The sequence below is a fragment of the Hemibagrus wyckioides genome, linkage group LG14, assembly GCF_019097595.1.
Source record: "Hemibagrus wyckioides isolate EC202008001 linkage group LG14, SWU_Hwy_1.0, whole genome shotgun sequence".
NCBI classification, from domain to species: Eukaryota; Metazoa; Chordata; class Actinopteri; order Siluriformes; family Bagridae; genus Hemibagrus; species Hemibagrus wyckioides.
The window spans coordinates 7413506-7432914 of record NC_080723.1 but is presented as its reverse complement, the minus strand read 5'-3'; the positions used below and the strand labels follow the sequence as shown (position 1 = coordinate 7432914).

The 19409-nt window shown below is 39.6% G+C and overlaps 1 protein-coding gene across 2 annotated transcripts; it reads right to left on the bottom strand.

Annotated features, from left to right (window-relative positions):
* Positions 1-120: 120 nt before the first annotated feature.
* myo5c (myosin VC) lies at positions 121-19254 on the bottom strand. Of its 2 annotated transcripts, XM_058408188.1 has the most exons (41): positions 18985-19254; positions 18537-18647; positions 17700-17868; positions 16866-17010; positions 16413-16569; positions 16168-16311; positions 15615-15696; positions 15407-15514; positions 15211-15317; positions 14857-15122; positions 14610-14691; positions 14346-14486; positions 14137-14259; positions 13946-14029; positions 13682-13816; positions 13369-13466; positions 13202-13288; positions 12881-12992; positions 11942-12153; positions 11551-11716; positions 11319-11465; positions 10369-10533; positions 10075-10168; positions 9930-9993; positions 9639-9819; positions 9435-9528; positions 7652-7715; positions 7244-7324; positions 6234-6414; positions 5852-5945; positions 5706-5769; positions 5448-5616; positions 5277-5361; positions 5101-5199; positions 4414-4568; positions 2493-2582; positions 2270-2420; positions 1812-2115; positions 1261-1432; positions 1100-1180; positions 121-911 (listed from the first exon to the last, which is right to left on the bottom strand). In XM_058408188.1, exons 1-41 carry the CDS (start codon positions 19009-19011, stop codon positions 759-761), a joined length of 5244 nt encoding a protein of 1747 aa, XP_058264171.1. In that variant the 5' UTR covers positions 19012-19254; the 3' UTR covers positions 121-758. The 2 variants fall into 2 exon arrangements, with proteins under 2 accessions (XP_058264171.1, XP_058264172.1); XM_058408189.1 differs by lacking the exons at positions 15615-15696; positions 16413-16569; positions 16866-17010; ... (1 more) ...; positions 18537-18647; positions 18985-19254 and having other exon boundaries at positions 16168-16307.
* Positions 19255-19409: the final 155 nt, after the last annotated feature.

Here is a 19409-nt window from a genome sequence, read left to right as displayed (position 1 = left end):
CGTGGAAACGCCTTCCCTAATCAGCATGTGTACTCAGAGGCTTAACTGAGATGTGAATATTAATGGGTTGCTATGGTAGAAGGTAGGAAAGGAATTCAAGCAAAGGTAACAACCGATTTATTTACACTGTGCAAGTTATTTTATTAGCCAAAACGTTTAAAATGGTTTATAAATAATGTAATACAATTCGAGTCAAAGTGTCTAACACTTTCATGTGGTTCAAAATGGTACACTATATAATACACTATATGACCAAAAGTATGTGAACACTGTAGTATTACAATTTCCCTTCACTGGAACAAAGGAATCTCAAACCCTGTTCCAGCATTCTAGTTCCCCTGTGCACAAATCGAGATCCACAAAGACATGGTTCATCGAGGTTGGAGTGACCTGATCTCACTAAGTGCTCTTGTGGCTGAATGAGCACAAATCCCCACAGCCACGATCCAAAATCCAGTGGAAAGCCTTCCCAAGAAGAGTGGAGCTTATTATAACAGCAACAGGGGACTAAATCTGGTATGAGATATTCAGTTGTGATGATCAGGTGTCCACAAAGTTTTGCCAATGTAGCGTACATTTTGTTCATTTATAGCAATTTGCTGCTTTATGTTCTATAAAAATACTTTTATTTTGTTATATGGCACAAAATAGCATGATGAATAACCAACATTTTCATTTATCAATCAAAAAGAGTGATTAGTTCCTATAAAGCATCTTATGTTGATAGCTGAGAAAGATCATTCATCAATCATCAGGGTTCATATGCGGGTGACAAAGCTCAGGTGAAGGCTGTTGGGCACCTGCAGGAGCTCCAGAGCTTGGGTGGATGGGCAGAAAGGGAAAGTAACTTGGAAGCGATACTGTGCATCCATCATCAATTGAGTCGAGCCCTCACGATCCTGTAGCAGTGCCTGTTACAAAGCAGAAACCCAAAGAAAAATGGATCAAATAACCAAGGCCCTCTATCACATTGACAATCAGTACTGATTACACTAATTTCATAATCACACTTAACAGAATTAAAAATAATACTAAACCATCAACAATTACTGGAAAATGTCTTCACATAATCATTTAAAAGAGGGCATAACAAACTTGCCTGAACTTTCCGCACAAAAGATGGAGCAACTCGCTTTTCAAAATCATCAATGGGAGTGTACGAGTTGAGGATTTTCACAATCTGAAAATGCATAAAGGAAACTTGAGTAATAAGCATAAGCAGACTCAATAGTGATGAGAGTGTGAGGACATCTGTTGTACCTGAACCGGTGAGAGCTCATGGCATCTCTGCTGAATCTCAGCTGCATCGCCATCTGTGGTTTTGTTCACCTGCAAGAGCCAGGCGGCCTGTGACAGCGGTGCCAGAGTGTCCATAATGTAGCCCTGAAGGCCTTTATCCCTCAGCCACTCTTCCAAATAACTGGTATTACACCTGTTAGGGGTTTGGGTTGGTTTAAATATATATTAGGTTTTACTTGGCTTACATAAAATCCACCCCATATATGCTGTTTATGTCATAATGGCATCTGTCATTAAACACTATCCTAAATAGGCACAAGGTACTCGTTAATTAATATGTATCGTTCAAGAACTGTTGCAGTATTATAATGAAATAAAATCATTTTGAAGACAAGCTAATAATCAATGATTCCATTTCTCTTCCTGTATTCTTTAAAATCTGTCTGCACAGTGTTTCATACACATTATACACACAGCAATGTTGAACACCACACTATAAATGCAAAATATCCAATTATTAATATTTTTTCACTGTAGTCCTACAGAGTTCTCTCCTTCTTAATCCCACTCACCTGATCTGCATGCCCTTGCGGCAGGAGCAGAGGTCCTTGCGGAGGAGGATGCTGTTGAGTGAGGTAGCTCCGATCAGGTAGAAGAGCTGGCGAAGGGCCTGACCCTGCAGCTGCTGATCCATGCTCTGCTGTGCCATGCAGCTGTGGAAGTCGCTCAGCAGCTCTAAGATGGAGGAGATGCTATAGCTGGGACCCTCACCTTCTCTGAGCCCATCTCCCAGTATGCTGTTGGAGCGCTTGCGGAAACCTGTGGGCTTCATGCTTGAGATGCCCTGTAGGCTCTCATGCTCCAGCATCCCAGGGACTAAAGTGAAAATGGAAGACACCAACATGACAGAACATGTGCATAAATGTACATCACAATTTATGTTTTGATTAATACCAGATTTGGTTATTATTATGTTGCTGAAAAAACAAAACCAGTCTCAGGCCTGTAAAAACAACATCCATTAACATACCAATCATAGGGAAGAGGGCATCCTCCATCACATTGATAAACTGGTGATAGATCTGAATGGCAAGATCGCTGAAGATCTGTCTGTGATCTGACAGGTCAAAGTTCTGCAGGCAGTTCTTATTCTGACGAGGTGTATTTTGCTTCATAAACTCCTATGGATTAGAAAATAATATTTTTGCTTTCTAACAATGTTTCTAAGAGAACTTAATAGAAATTACACTCACTTCTTCTCCACTGTACTGTTTGAGGCAGTTGAGCAGGTAGTATGTGTTAGAGAGCCAGAAGGACAAGATCTCAAAGTTTTCTTGATGGTTCTGAAAAGAGGAGGACAAGCTGATATCATCATGTCCATTACTACTTCACATTTCAGCTCATCTGCCAGAACATTCACACTTGGCCATATATACAGTGAGGGAAAAAATAATTTGATCCCCTGATGACTTTGTACGTTTGCCCACTGACAAAGAAATGATCAGTCTGTAATTTTAATGGTAGGTTTATCTGAACAGTGAGAGACAGAATAACAACAAAAAAATCCAGAAAAACACATTTCAAAAAAGTTATACATTGATTTGCATTTTATTGAGTGAAATAAGTATTTGACCCCTTTGCAAAACATGACTTAGTACTTGGTGGCAAACCCTTGTTGGCAATCACAGACGTCAGACATTTCTTGTAATTGGCCACCAGGTTTGCACACATCTCACATCTCAAGGAATTTGGGCCCACTCCTCTTTGCAGATCCTCTCCAAGTCATTAAGGTGGCTGACGTTTGGCAACTCGAACCTTCAGCTCCCTCCACAGATTTTCTATGGGATTAATGTCTGGAGACTGGCTAGGCCACTCCAGGACCTTAATGTGCTTCTTCTTGAACCACTCCTTTGTTGCCTTGGAGTCATATGCAGCATTCCTCCTCCTCCAAACACGGCAAGTTGAGTTGATGCCAAAGAGCTGGATTTTGGTCTCATTTGACCACAACACTTTCACCCAGTTCTCCTCTGAATCATTCAGATGTTCACTGGCAAACTTCAGATGAGCCTGTACATGTGCTTTCTTTAGCAGGGGGACCTTGTGGGCACTACTGGATTTCAGTCTTTCACGGCGTAGTGCGTTACCAATTGTTTTCTTGGTGACTATGGTCCCAGCTGCCTTGAGATCATTGACAAAATCCTCCAGTGTAATTCTGGGCTGATTCCTCGCCGTTCTCATGATCATTGAAACTCCATGAGGGGAGATCTTGCATGGAGCCCCAGACCGAGGAAGATTGACAGTCCTTTTGTGTTTCTTCCATTTGGGAATAATCGCACCAACTGTTGTCACCTTCTCACCAAGCTGCTTGGCGATGGTCTTGTAGCTCATTCCAGCCTTGTGTAGGTCTACAATCTTGTCCCTGACATCCTTGGACAGCTCTTTGGTCTTGCCCATGATGAAGAGTTTGGAATCTGATTGATTGCTTCCTTCTGTGGACAGGTGTCTTTCATACAGTTAATGAGCTGAGATTAAGAGCACTCCCCGAGAGTGCTCCTACTGTAATCTCAGCTCCTTACCTGTATAAAAGACACCTGGGAGCCAGAAATCTTTCTGATTGATAGGGGATCAAATACTTATTTCACTCATTAAAATGCAAATCAATGTATAACTTTTCTGAAATGCATTTTTCTGGATTTTTTTTGTTGTTATTCTGTCTCTCACTGTTCAGATAAACCTAGCATTAAAATTACAGAATGATCATTTCTTTGTCAGTGGGCAAACATACAAAATCAACAGGGGATCAAATAATTTTTTCCCTCACTGTAGAGCCAAACACACTCCCAGTCATCATAAACAAAATCCATGTTATGCAGTGTATCATTTTTTTTTTACTCCCTTATGAAAACTTGCGGTCTGAATTAACATGCACAAACCTAAGAAGGAGGTTAAAATGTTCTGCATGGAGGAGTGAATCACGATTCCTCTAAAAGTGTTTATAACCCTGTTAGACATAACAGGAAGAGACTCAATGCTGTTATTCTCTCCAGGGTATGTCTCATAAAATATTAATTGTAAGGGTACCATTTTAAACATTAATGTTTCTACATTTTAAAGAAGCATGCCAGTACTTCTGGAGAGCACTCTAGAGACTTAAGAGCTACCCAGAGGTCTTACCATGGTGACCTGTTTGATCCCAGTGATGATGGCATGCATGAGAGACTTCAGCTTTGCTCCATCATTGAGATAGTCAGCATGCCGGATGCACATAAAGAGCAGGTGGGCCGTCAAACCAGGGATCATATTCACCACCACTCCCCTCGGCTTCAGCTCTGCAAACCACACATATTCAAGCTTCAGACCATACAACTCACAAAGAATCATCATTGTTTCTTCATTTTCTGTTATTTACTATACACAAAGCGTATTCAGGGGGTGCACACAATAACAAAAATTGTAACATTATATTACTATTAAGGACACAGTAAGGAAAAGGGCCAACAAATGCATCTAGAACAGCTTTAATCAATCTTGGAATTCTGCCACACAAGTCATGAATAATTTGTGGCAGTATGTTGGACCGTTCTTCCATTCATAATGGAGATTTTTTTTCCATCATGCTTTTCATCCTTCACTGTACTTAACAACCGGTGGCAGAGATTATGGATTGAGGCTTCCTTTGGCGTTCTCCAAACATAAATCTTAACTGAAATATGGTGAAAGCTGACTCAGATAATATTACATTTTTCTATTGCTCAAGGGTTTAGGTTTTGTACTTTTCATCTCTATGTTATATCAAACATAATATGAATGTTGGGTAGTATGAAACTGTTACAGACAGTAATGAGAAGAAGTGGAAATTACCAAGTACTAATGTCCGCACAAGCCGAGCTTCATCCTCTTTCTTATACTCCAGCATTCCAAGGTATTCTTTTGGAACAGCTGGTCCATCTTTCTCACTGACTGTTAAGAAAATAGTGGAAACGTTATAAATGTTAACCCAGGTCAGCAGATCCCAGCCTGCCAGATCTGCATCTTACCTTTCACTGGTGCCTGAAGGGCTTTGATTTGGTCCTGCAGCCTCTTTATGATTCTGTCTTTCATATCTAATTGCTCTTCAAAGTCCTGTGAACAAAAGATATATCTAAAACCTAACCTTGCCACTGACAAAACAAGCTGCAGAAAGTTGTCAGGAATGCAAAAACACACACCATGTTCTCAGCTGTAAGGCGTGAGGTCTCCTGCCTGAGTTTGTTCTTGGCTTCATTGTCTGTTTGTTGGTGTCTTTTCAGCTGCTCTATCTTCTCCTCTAGCTCTTGCAGCTTCTTCTCCATCTCATCCCTTTCCCTCTCATTTTCTCTGTACCTCTCATCCAATAGCCTGTGTGTAGAAATCCACACACCTATCATACTTGCATACACAATCAGTAACAGGTTTTTAGGATTAAAAGATGGAGGCATCACAGTTACCTTCTTTGTAAGCTTTCCTCTTCAAGCTTGTGCTGAAGCTCATTAGATACCCTTATATTATTTTCTGTTAAAAAAACAAAAAAAAACAAAACGGTAATAATGGCAATACTGTAATGAAAGAGTATTTTTTCCTGTGAAGAGCTCACCAGTCATTTCAGTGCATTGTTCCTCTAGCTGTGTTTCCAGCTCCTGTCTGTGACGCCGTAACTCTGTTACCTGTTGCTTCAGTTCAGGGATGACCTACATGCAACAAAAAATGTTGAACACAATGACTTTCCTAAACTTAACAAGCTTGGATTTTTACACAACAAGATATATTTATACAAAAAGTATGTTAGTTTTAATAGATTTTGTGATTTAAATGATGTTTGCCAGAAGGTCAGGGCTCATTCTTCCACAAACTCTAAGGGCTTTGGCACTGCTTTGCTTTCCTTGCCCCAACACCTTCCAATCTTTCACCTCACCTTCTAATCTTTCACCTCACCAGCTACTCCAGAAGTGAGAATAAAGAACACTGATATACAGTACCATGTTTTCAGCAGTGAGCCTTGCCACCTCCTGTCCAATGCTGTGGTTCACATCGCTCTTCTCCTGAAATAGGGCTTGTAGCTGCTGGTTCTCTCTACTCAGGTGATCATTTTTGAAAACAAGTGCCTCCAGTTTACTTTCGTAACCTTCCCTTTGCTCACGTAAATGAGTCTCCACCAGCCTAACCCAGGAAGAGACACATATTATGAGCAGGTAAAAACAAAAAAATTAAAGAAACTATGAACTTTCATTCATTCATAAATTGCTTTATCATAGTCAAGGTCACAGTGAATCTGGAGTCTTTCCAAGGCATTATGCAGGGATACTTCCAGTGGAACACAAGACACTATGCACACACATGCACTTTCACACATTCATTCACATTTAGGGGCAATTTAACTTACACCATATACTGCTGACATGTGGGAAACTGGAGAACCTGATGTAAACCCACAGACACTAATCCTAACTCAGGATTGAACAGAGGACCCTGGAGAAATGAAGTGGCAACACTAACTGCTGCACCAACAAACTGCCATAACACTTAGCTGATCTTTGTCTACCACATCTGTAGATTATACTGTTCCACAAAGCAAAATCTGGATGTTTTCCTCTACTTTTAAAGAACAGAAAACCTTTTATGTAGCTCATTTGTAATAATAGAGTTATAAAAACTGAGGGTAGATATCTGGGCCAGTCAATAAATATTTATTGTGGAATATATTTTTGTACAACAAATTATTTAGTTAGTCAAAGGTTCTTTTAAAAACAGGACTTTTATTCTGATTAAGCAACAAAGCATTATGGAAAGCATGAGCAATCTGAATAATTATTATATTTGTACATATTACAAAAACATACAATTAGCCATATTCTTAAAACTTTTAGTTTACCTGTAGTTTGGAATTTGTGTTATATAATTGAAGTGTTCAATGAAATGTGTTAAAACTATTAGTGGTAATTGCAGGTACACTACAGAAGTGCCACATAGAGATGATTGTTTCTCAAACCTGATGCCATTCTGCAGCTCATTAAATGCAAGCAGTAGATCTCCCTCATCATTAGCAGCTTCTGTGGCCTCTTTATTCAACCTGTAATAATGTGTGTGCATGGAGAGGAACATTCATTTATGTTTGAATTGTTATGAGTTGCATTAGAAGACACTAAAAACACAGACTCCAGTCCTTAAGGCTTAATGGTCTGGTATGCTTCAAGTTTAGTTTGCTAAATGTATTCGCTTTAGATCATGAACTAATGAACAAGGCCTCATCCATAGGATCAGGTGTGTTAGCAGTAGGGCACACCTGAAACTTTGGAAGACTATAGGCTTTGCAGTATTTATTTAAAGTTTATGATTAGAAGACAGGCATGTCAATTTGAATCCTCAAAAAGAAAAAGGGAAAAAAAGTTTATCGGACCTGAGAATGATCTCCTCTTCTTTCGTGTCACCCAGTAGCTGTCTGGTAATCATATTAATTTTTGCTGAGAAAAAGAAAAACAAAAAGAAAGAAAAAGAAAAAGTCCAGTCAGTAATAATTGGACTTTGAAACAGTTTCTCCTAGTTTGCATTTTATTACACTGAACAAAATTATAAACGCAACACTTCTGTTTTTGCCCCCATTTTTCATGAGCTGAACAAATCTCAAAGATCTAAAACTTTTTCTATGTACACAAAAGGCCTGTTTCTCTCAAATATTGTTCACAAATCTGTCTAAATCTGTGTTAGTGAGCCGAGGTAATCCATCCACCTCACAGGTGTGGCATATCAAGATGTTGATTAGACAGCCTGGTTATTGCACAGGTGTGCCCTAGGCTGGCCACAATAAAAGGCCACTCTAAAATGTGCAGTTTTACTAGTCAGTATCTGGTGTGACCACCATTTGCCTCACACGGTGCAACACATCTCCTTCACATAGAGTTGATCAGGTTGTTGATTGTGGCCTGTGGAATGTTGGTCCACTCCTCTGCAATGGCTGTGCAAAATTGCTGGATATTGGCAGGAACTGGAACACGTTGTCGTATACGCCGATCCAAAGCATCCCAAACATGCTCAATGGGTGACATGTCCGGTGAATATGCTGACCATGCAAGAACTGGGATGTTTTCAGCTTCCAGGAATTGTGTACAGATCCTTGCAACATGGGGCCGTGCATTATCATGCTGCAACATGAGGTGATGGTCGTGGATGAATGGCACAACAATGGGCCAGGATCTTGTCACAGTATCTCTGTGCATTCAAAATGCCATCAATAAAATGCACCTCTGTTCATTGTCCATAACATACGCCTGCCCATACCATAACCCCACTGCCACCATGGGCCACTCGATCCACAACGTTGACATCAGCAAACCACTCACCCACATGACGCCATACACGCTGTCTGCCATCTGCCCTGTACAGTGAAAACTGGGATTCATCCGTGAAGAGAACACCTCTCCAAAGTGCCAGACGCCATCGTATGTGAGCATTTGCCCACTCAAGTCGGTTACGATGATGAACTGCAGTCAGGTCGAGACCCCGATGAGGATGACGAGCATGCAGATGAGCTTTCCTGAGACGGTTTCTGACAGTTTGTGCAGAAATTCTTATGCAAACTGATTGTTGCAGCAGCTGTCCGGGTAGCTGGTCTCAGATGATCTTGGAGGTGAAGATGCTGGATGTGCTGGTGTGGTTACACGTGGTTGTGAGGCCGTTGGATGTACTGCCAAATTCTCTGAAACGCCTTTGGAGACGGCTTATGGTAGAGAAAGGAACATTCAATTCATGGACAACAGCTCTGGTGGACATTCCTGCAGTCATCATGCCAATTGCACGCTGTGGCATTGTGCTGTGTGATAAAACTGCACATTTTAGAGTGGCCTTTTATTGTGGCCAGCCTAAGGCACACCTGTGCAATAACCATGCTGTCTAATCAGCATCTTGATATGCCACACCTTTGAGGTGGATGGATTACCTCGGCAAAGGAGAAGTGCTCACTAACACAGATTTAGACAGATTTGTGAACAATATTTGAGAGAAATAGGCCTTTTGTGTACATAGAAAAAGTCTTAGATCTTTGAGTTCAGCTCATGAAAAATGGGGGCAAAAACAGAAGTGTTGCGTTTATAATTTTGTTCAGTGTATGTTGAGAATATTGTGTAAAACATATTATGAGAAAACTACTCCTATTCTACACAGATACTTTAAGTATCAGACAGTACCTCTGGTCTGCTCAGTTTGCTCCCTCATTTTTCTCTCTGCTTCAATTTTTTCATTTTGGAGGCTGTTAATCTCTTTATGCAACTCTGGTATCACCTACACAGATAAGAATAAATAGCCACACCAGATTAAGAAAAAAATGCATTTTTCTCATAATGAATAACTAAATGTACAGACCTCTTTTGCTTGTCAGTGACAGAATCTACCTTGACATGTTTGCCAAGCTGATCAAGCTGCTCCTCGAGCTCTTTTTTGATCTGTGTGTCCTCCTCAGCCTTTGCCTGTAGCTGGATCTTGTCTTCCCTCACCCTACGATTCTCCTCCTTCAATGTTACAATCTCTTTATCCAAGTCCTCCTTCTGCAGCTCACTGCTGTGTTCTGCGACTCTGACATTCCAGGGGAAAAAAGCTTTTCAGTGTCAACATCCAGGAAGAACTGAAAAAAAAGTAGCATAATGTAGCTTGTAAATGTGTTTTGTAAACGTGGTTGTTCTTACTTTCTCAGCCTCTCTTCTCTCTCTAAGTCCTCTACGAGCTTTTTCTTCAGTCCTTCAAAATTTTCTGCAGGGAAAATAATAATTTTGGAGTTTTAAGTGAAATACAGATATTATTATGAATTAAAGTAGGTCTATGTTGAACTACCTGTCATTTGTTGTGTGGAATCTTTGAGTTTCATCTGGAGAGCCTGATTCTCCAGCTTGACCTTATCCCTTTCCTCCTGAAGCTGAGCAATCACCTTATGGAGTACAATATATTGTTACTATGTGAAAAATTCATTTTATTTTTCAATTCAAATTATTTATCTTTGGTGCACTTAAAGAATGCATGTTATCAATTATGTATATTTCATGTAATTACATACTGTTCCACAGAGATCCACCCAGACAATATTCAGTGAATTACATAATCTGTAGCTGTCATGTCACAATGTCCTACCTGATTGCTTTCCTCTTTTCTCTTTTTCTCTCTCTCTTCTACAGATAGCCTCTCACTGGCTGCTTTGTTAAGCTCCACCTCCAGAGACTGCACCCTGTCCAACCCCTGAGCATGAGCATTGGCCAGGCTGGTCAGTCTCTCCATCAGACCACGGTTCTCTTTATTCTGGAAAAAAAAAGAAAAATAGAAAACTGAATTATATATATTTCCTTGTATGGTTAACTAGCATTTCTGAAAATTCTCCACTAGGTCCAAAACAGCTGTTACATCATTGGTCACATCATACAGTTGGTTTGCCTTCTTCCCATAGTGCATCATGGTACCACCTTTTCCCCAGATAAGTGATGCCTAAGCACAGTACATAGCCAGCATTAACTAATTCAGCAGTTTGTGCTATAGTCACTTTTCTGTGGCATTGGACCAGATGGGCTAACCCCACGGGCATCAGTGAGACTCATGACCCTGTCACCGGGTTCACTGGTTGTCCTTCCTTGAAGCACTTTTGGTAGGTAGTGACCATTGCATACAGGGAACTCCTAGCCATCACAATTTGGCATTGTCAATGTCGCTCAGATCCTTACACTTGCCCATTTTTCCTGCTTCCAACATATTAATTTTAAGAACTGACTGATCTTGCCACCTAATATATTCCATGCCTTGGCAGGTGGCAGGGGTTCACGTCACCCGTCAGTGGGTGTAATGTTATGGAGTGTACAAGTTTTACAAAATTTCTATTCTTCATTAATGAAAATACTATTAGGCAATTATATTATAAACTGCATTATCATATTAAGAAAAAAACTTATCTGATAAGTTTTACCTGAACATAGATTTATCTGAACATAAATGTGACTTTTAAAATTATTTATGAAAGTTGCAGTGTACAGAGACAGTAACAAATGCAGCCAGTTTACAAATGCAGTTTCAAATACTCAAGATCATGAGCTCACCTGTTCCTCCAATTTCTTACGCAGCTGCTGGACTCTGTAAGAGAGCTGCACGTTTAGGACGAGTCGACGCATGGTCTGGAAGCGGCGACGCACCAGCCAGGCCCGAGCGTATTTCTGTAGAACCAGAGCCTTATGCTCCTCTACCATCTAAACGAGTAATAAAGACATACACACACAAAAATTAACAATAAATATTTAAAAACTATGGTGAAATGAAACTTTTATAAGAAACCTTTTTATAGCGCTTGCGGGCAATCCATCCCCTGGTATATGCCTGAATAGTAACCGTAGCAACCAGTATAAGCTGGTAAAGCCGGCGTACAAGATATCCACGACAGTGCCTCTGGATGACAAGAGCTGCCCAGGCCTGCTTCAGAGCTGCTGCCGTAACCATGTGCCTGGAAGAAACACATCACACCTGCTGGCAAACTGAACAAACACTAAAATTCTTGTTTTGTCTGAAATTCATTGAAGCAGAAATCCAACTGCTTTGAAAATTCAATATTGCATCTAATATAAGCCAAAGGTACTAAAATGGATCTCTTAACAAACTGCAATGTCATATTAATGAACTCCGAATAGGGGTTAGCTTCTTCACTAAGAGGTTTGACTGGATCACTCACCTGATCTGCCTCTTGCCACGGACGTACTGCTGGATGATGATGGCAGCTTGTCTCATGCGTAGATACCTGTGTCTCTGAGCCCAGCCCCTCACATGCTTCTGGATGGTCACACATGCAGTGCGCAGATAATCTAAACGCAGCTTCTCCAGATATGCCACCTGTCCCGCCCGGAAGAAGATTTTGGTCCGTCCGAACTTATACTGATTAGAATCCTGTTGCAATTAAACCATCAATGTTCGATATTTTTATGTGATATTTTTCTGTTGTGATGTAACATTGTAAAAATATATTAAAAATATAACTGGAAAGTAAATACCTGCAATAAATATTTATGAATTTAGGGCTGTAATTCTAAGAGATATTACACATACTATGGACTCAATGCTACTCGGACAAATGATGACAGTGAAATTCATTAACTGTGGAATGAAATTCATTTTTCTGGTGTGATATTGGCTGAAATTAGTTGCATAATTAAAGTCCAGTGCCAATGTCTGACAATATGATATAACAACACTATGTAATGCTGAAATGTCCTACATGTTTTGGGTAATAATTGCACTCAAATTCTATGTTAAGATATTTGAGGCCAGTAGTAAATACATATATATAACACTTTTATTTGATCTGTTTCAGGTCCATGAAAAGTTAGTTTTGGCTTGATGACATTTCTGAGGAGACGGTATCTTAATTTCTTACATGCACCCAACTGTTGCTCATGCTGCATCACAGGGCAGTATAACACACTCGGAGGAAAATGCTATCTGCCCTCTTACACATTCATAAGGTCACAGAAGCCTATGACTGGAGAAAGAGTAAGCCATCCAGACAGTAGCCTAGACTTCCAGTCAAGCGGAATGCTTCTGGATATGAAGTAGATAGCAATATGAATGGTGAATAGTTAGGAAAGAGGAGTAAAGTAAATGAAGGGCTTCTTACAGGGATGAGCCTCTGCAGCACTGTTTTACATGTTTGCTTTTTCTCCCCCAGTCTGAGCTCTGCCTGGCTCATCAGAATACTGTAACGGCTGAAGAACTCGATGTAGGTCCACCTGTAACACAAGTGCAAATTCAGAAGTGCACACTTAAGGCATGTATATCAGATTATTTAGGGACTGGACATATATACATACATATATATTATATAATTGCCTTTTAATATCAATGTTTCCTAGTTGAACCTAAGATAAGGCATTTTCCTCTTCCCAAAACACTGTAATGAAGTGTTGATACACGGATTAACAGTGATTAATGTGTTTACCTAGATGGGTAGCTCTGAGCACTAATTCGAACAGTCTCTAGTACTCCACAAGCCCGCAGCTGCTGCACCACACGTGTTGAGTCATATCTGTGGACACACACATCACAAACATGAAACAAGACAGGAATAAAAGTATAATGTTTCATACCATATCAGAAATGACTCACTCAAATGGCAGCTTCTCTTCATTAGGCTTAATGCAGCGGACATAATGCGGTGTAGTGGCATTAAGAGTTTCCATTAACAGATACAATGAACTTCGAAACTGAAATGATAAACAGATAAAGAGAGGAAGACTTCATTTAAATTAGAGTGGATTTCAGTTATTACAGCTGCTCAATTACTGGAGCCAAATTTGATGCAACACACCAATGTATTCCCTTGTAGGCTAGACAATGTTATACTGTATATTTGGTCACAATAAACAGATGTTAGCTCTTACAGATATAGACAGCAATGCTGACTCCTCTGATTGTGTACCTTATCTCCTACAGTGGTTCTGAGTTGCTTGTTAGTTGGTTTGACTCCAGGTCGTGCTGCTTTCACTTTGACACCCTTCACTGTGTGCACTGAATTTTGATTCTCTTCATTAAAGAAACCTGCCAAGAGAGGAAACTGACAGCAAAAGGTTTCAAATATCTTCAGCTGCATAAATGTGAGACAGTTCAAAAGCAAAAGAAATGGATAATCTTTGATTTTACTAATCTGTGTAGTCAGATGTTTCACTACTTTCGTGTTTTGTACCTTGCTAGCTCTCATTATGTCCACCAGCTCTTCGTAGAGGGTATCTCTATTCTTCTCCAAGAAACCTTTACACTGATATTCTACCTGGAAATTGAACAGTGGCTTTAATAACATCTTCATCAACACACACAGCTGAATGTAGCACCTTCAGCATCAGCAAAACAGACAAGAGGCACAGTATGTCTTCTCACCCGGTCTGCAAAGTGATGAATCACAAATGCCTCATTGGATAGACGAGGTTTCTCAAACATAGGCTTTGAGCTCAGATAATTATAGAGCTTTTGCAGCCAGTTATTATCAGTACCCTGAGGAAACTGTTGAGCAAACAGAATGCTGAAGCTGAGACAAAATTGAATAAAAATGCAATTTTCTATCAAATCCCTGTCACTGATTTCCTCACCAGACACTCCTCATCCAGCAAGTCCAGGATGCCCATTTTGGCTTCTATAAGATCAATGACTGGTTGGTTGTCATAGAAATCAATCAACATCCAGGGGATGTCTTCCTTCATGTATTCCTCTTGCTCTAGTTTAAACACGTGCTAAAAGGAAGCAACCGAACAGAAATAAAAAGAGTCAGTCCTATCCATAATGCATCCGTACTTCAATGCACAACCTGATATGGGATTTAAAGCAAACCACACAGAAAGAGGTGGGAAACATACCAAGTTAAACTGTTGTTGAAGTTTCTCATTGGCATAGTTGATGCAAAACTGCTCGAAGCTATTCACATCAAAGGTTTCAAACCTGTTCCCAAAAACAAAATCATAAAAAGATCCATTTCACACACCCTAAATTGGGATGCTATGAGAGTAAAGTAGGGATTAGTGCATAACTAAGATCTTCAAAAGTGTTTATAATTTATAAAATATGCCAAACCAATCCAGGCAGTAAAAAAGAACTTTATCTTGCCCATAGATATCCAGCACGCCGATAAAAGAGTGCTGTTTTCCAGGCACACGCAGGGCCTGGTTGATCCTGTGGATGATACAATTGAAGAGATAAGCGTAAAGATGCTTGGCCATTGCATCGCGAGCATTTATGGCACGTTCCCTTGGCTGTGGTTTGATCACAGTCTCAGATGCCAGGACAATACGCCGACAACATAACCAACGACACATATGTTCTACTCTGACTTGAAGCAGATCACAGAAAACAGCCAGGTGAGAGTCAGTTGACTGGAAAAGAGAAAACATTAATGTACTTCTATGATGATTATACAGACAGGAAGAACATTCCCTCTAGACTAAGCCTCAAGTTCCTTACACTGATCGATGACTGGTCTGAGCCAACTGCTTGGATCACCACATTGCCCAAGTGCAAAATCCCTGCCACCATCTTGAACACATCACTCTGAAAGTCACTCTTTAGTCCTAAATAAGAAAACAGAACTTCACAGTGGGATGCAATGAATGTGCAACACATCATTAATCATTAAAGAAACTTGATAATATTTAGTCACCAAGTAGATTGAAAGTACGACAGGTTTCAGCCATGTCAGCACGATCGTCCACTCCCTGGATCTCTGTCTGTCCTCCCATGCAGGTGTAATTAAACTTGTCTGCACTCACTTGTTGTATGTTAACAAAAAAAAGTAAATAAAAATAAAATATGCATATGCACATCAAAAAATGCATAATTACAGAGACTTAAATAGCATACACACTCACACAGTCTCAGGTTCTTAAACTGTGGTTGGTCTGCACAAGCACACATCTGATAGAAAATGTGATAGTTTCTTTCATTCTCTGACTGGAGGCACAAAAAAAAAAAGCCTAATAAGAAAAGCTCTGTATGTCCATTTAGTGTAATTCAGATAAAGACATGTAAAACATAATGTATCAATATTAGATGGGAAGCTAAAATCGAATATCTATCAGCTGCTTGACAATGAAACGATCAGAATTAAATGTAGATGTAAATGTTTGTTTGACTGATGTAGACTGTTGACTGAGATGTAGACTGTTGCTTATCCCATCAACTTTTATTTCCTTTGAAACAATTTTTATGTCTCTCTTATGACTACTTGTGGTGCTTTTACATTTAGTTCAAACAAAAGTCTAAAATAATCCACTTTAAAACATTTGAATAGCAAATAATTTGATGTAGATGCCAACAATGACATGTTATATTGATGTCTTTTGTTGAGAGTCATGTGGAGCTTATCCCAGCTTAGCTTTGCAATACCATCTACCCCTGAACACAATGTACAAACTTCTTTACCTGAAAAACAACCCTAGACTTTTCTAGAAGGTACGTCCTCATGTTCGCACCGATGATCTGGTATCTCCGATCAAAGCTGATTTCAGTGTATTTCCCAAATCGGCTGCTGTTGTCATTCCTGGTGGTCTTTGCGTTTCCTATTGCCTGCAAATATACAGCAAAAGTGAACAACTTAGTTTTGTTATTATTTATGTAACTTCATATGACAGTATATAATAATTGTTATTGAAAATGGACCACAGTACTTCAGTGATGGGGTTCGATGCCAAAACCTTGTCCTCCGCCCGTGTGTTGCTGCTAGATTTGCTGACCATTGCAAAGTATCTCATAGCATAGCGAGCAGACACAGTCTTCCCTGCTCCAGACTCCCCACTGACAATGATGGACTGATTCTTGTTGTTCCTATATAAACATGGTATAAGCATTAACAGAAAAGGACACTGTAAAATCTGATTTGAATTGAAAAAATATATTCATGTGCAATCAGAACTAATTTCATTTAAAGCAATTGTACAATGTTATATTTTTGGTTGCAAAACTAAAGCACATCTGAGATACATAATTAAAAACTTTCCCCAGACTAACTAAAGCATAAATGTTGTACTGATAATACAGGATGTAATTTCATCATATTATGAGTAATGATGCCAAGTGATGCCTATCAATGCCAGTTTCCATTAAAGCTGGAATACACCTACCTTGCCATCTGTTTATAAGCTTCTTCTGCCACTGCAAATATATGAGGGTCCAGATCTCCCATATTCTGGCCAGAATAAGCACGGATGACTGCATCTCCATAAATGGGCAGCTGTTTATATGGGTTTACTGCTACAAGGATAATGCCTAAGATTGATAGTATGAAGAAAGAAATATACAAGAGAGATAAACATGTATATGAAAGGAGGAATTACAATATAGTAACTCAAAAGCTAAAAGTAAGCAATATGATGTCCTACATGCATGAGCAATAACAAAGACACACACAAGATTTTATAACACCTTATGTTAAAACTGAAACTGAATCTGAAAAAATAACCAGTTGATACGGTGACAATAAGTCATTTAAAGACTTTATTTAAAAGACCGAATACATCCTGAGTAAGAGCAGTTTTGTAAAAGTTGCATAACACTTTTCATTAGTGGGTTCATACAGTAACTTCTATAAAAACCTGCTTTTTCACATTCACTGTAAATAAATAAGCTTTAGGGGGCTATGAATGCACATTGTTTCACATTGGATATGCTGTAACTTGATAGCAAACTAAACATAGCTATGTACTTCCAAACATTTTGTTGTCTCCTACACAATATCCCTTGGTATGACGATTCTATAATGAGTTTGCATGGGTTCTGTTTCAAGACTATTTGTACTGAAACCTCTGAACCACAGCAAACTACTGAGTCAAAGAGCATTTAATGTAGTTCCTCACCAGGTCCCATTATAGCTTGTGTCTTATCTGCTATGTGAGCTCATAAAAATGATTATACTGTTGGGAACAAAATGCTCTCTTTTGACTTGCTATTTTACCTACCACAATATGTGTAGATGATTTTAGAGTCCACAAATCTGACCCGCAGGTTATGCAGAACAGCCGGTTCATGGAGATAGCTCAGAGCGGTTAGGTCATTTTCCCCCACCAGGATGTCTGGGTTACGTAGGGGAGGTAACTGACCGTCCAACTCCACTGGGTATTGGATCTCCTGAGGCACAGAATCAGCCAGATTATCAGAAGTCTAATCAGACCAGAAGTCTCGTTTTCACAACAGCCTTGACCAGAGTACTGATTGTTCTTTGAATTAAACCCTGGCTATTTTTAAACATTTATGTGGAGAAATACCAAACATAAAAGATGAAACTATGATTTACAACACAACAGCCTTTATGTGTGTCTATCATGTAAATACACCCAAAACAAAGTTAACCAGTGACTATTCAATAGCTGTTCTCCATTATATTATAATCTGAAATAAAAGTTAAATCTGAAATAGAATGTAATAATAAATGTAAATAATACACAACGATAAAACAAAAGTGAGAAATAAAGCCTCCAGGCATTATATCTACTCCAGGCTACTGAAATCTTTTATTTTTAAACAGGCACTGTGAATTATTAACTGCTTTTCCTTTCCTGATTGGCATTTGCATGGCTTCAGCTAAATGAACACAAATCTTCACAGCTACACTCCAAAATATAGAAAGTCTTCCCAGAAGAGTGGAGGTATAAATCAGAAGAGGGGGAATAAATCTGGTACGGGATGTTCACCAAACACATATGGGCGTGATGGTCAGGTGTCCCCAAACTTTTTTGCCCTACAGTGTATACAGACAGACAGACAGACAGACAGACAAGAGTACTGTGAGTGCTTACAGCTCCATCCTCGAGCTGCAGGTGTAGAGCTGGATCTCCAGGTGTGTAATCTCTCAGGAGCTCAGCTGACTTCCACACCTGCTCTGCGTCTGGCACCCATACTCTGTTATACTGCAGTAGAGGCAACACTTTTATACACACACATACTGATACATGTTATAGAAAATCTCTTAGCCCCTAAAAAAACCCCAAACACCCAAACCCACTAGAATATCGAAGAACGAATTACAGCGGATTCACAAGTGACCAGCTACTAGCTAAGATTTTCTACCATATGCTGCATTGAGGAAACTTTTAATCTAACAGAAACATTATTAAAAGGTATTTTTAAGACGGTTTCCAAAGCAGAGTACGTACATTGGATATATTACAGTATGTCATTAAACTGCGGTGGGAATATTTTGTTAAACTTTTTAAACACATTAAGCACTTCCGTTTTGGTCCTTACCTTAGTGTACAGCTCCAACAGCGCCATAGCAACAGCGCTCAGTCACGTGGCACTGGTTTCACTCATGTGTTTGTGCTTTGAAAATGAGATTAAAATTGCACTATTTAAAAAGGTGTAACGAGTGAGCGGCTGAATCTCGGCGTGTTAGGTCACTTCACTTCACTTTAGTCCAGTGCACCTGTTTCTGGTCTCAGACCTCCTTCTGGTCTCGTGACGCCTGCTTGTTGTATGGGTGTGTTTATTTGCACAACGACTTGGGGAAACAAAAGAAACAGGATCCGAGCTCGTGCAGGACAGAAACTTTCCTCTGGCGTCACATTCTTCACTTTGAGATAAAAATTCAATATGGCGTCATAGTTCTGTGTTTATAGGGGTGGGGGTGGGGGGATATGTCAGATTCAGGCATTTAAAAATCGAACTAAATA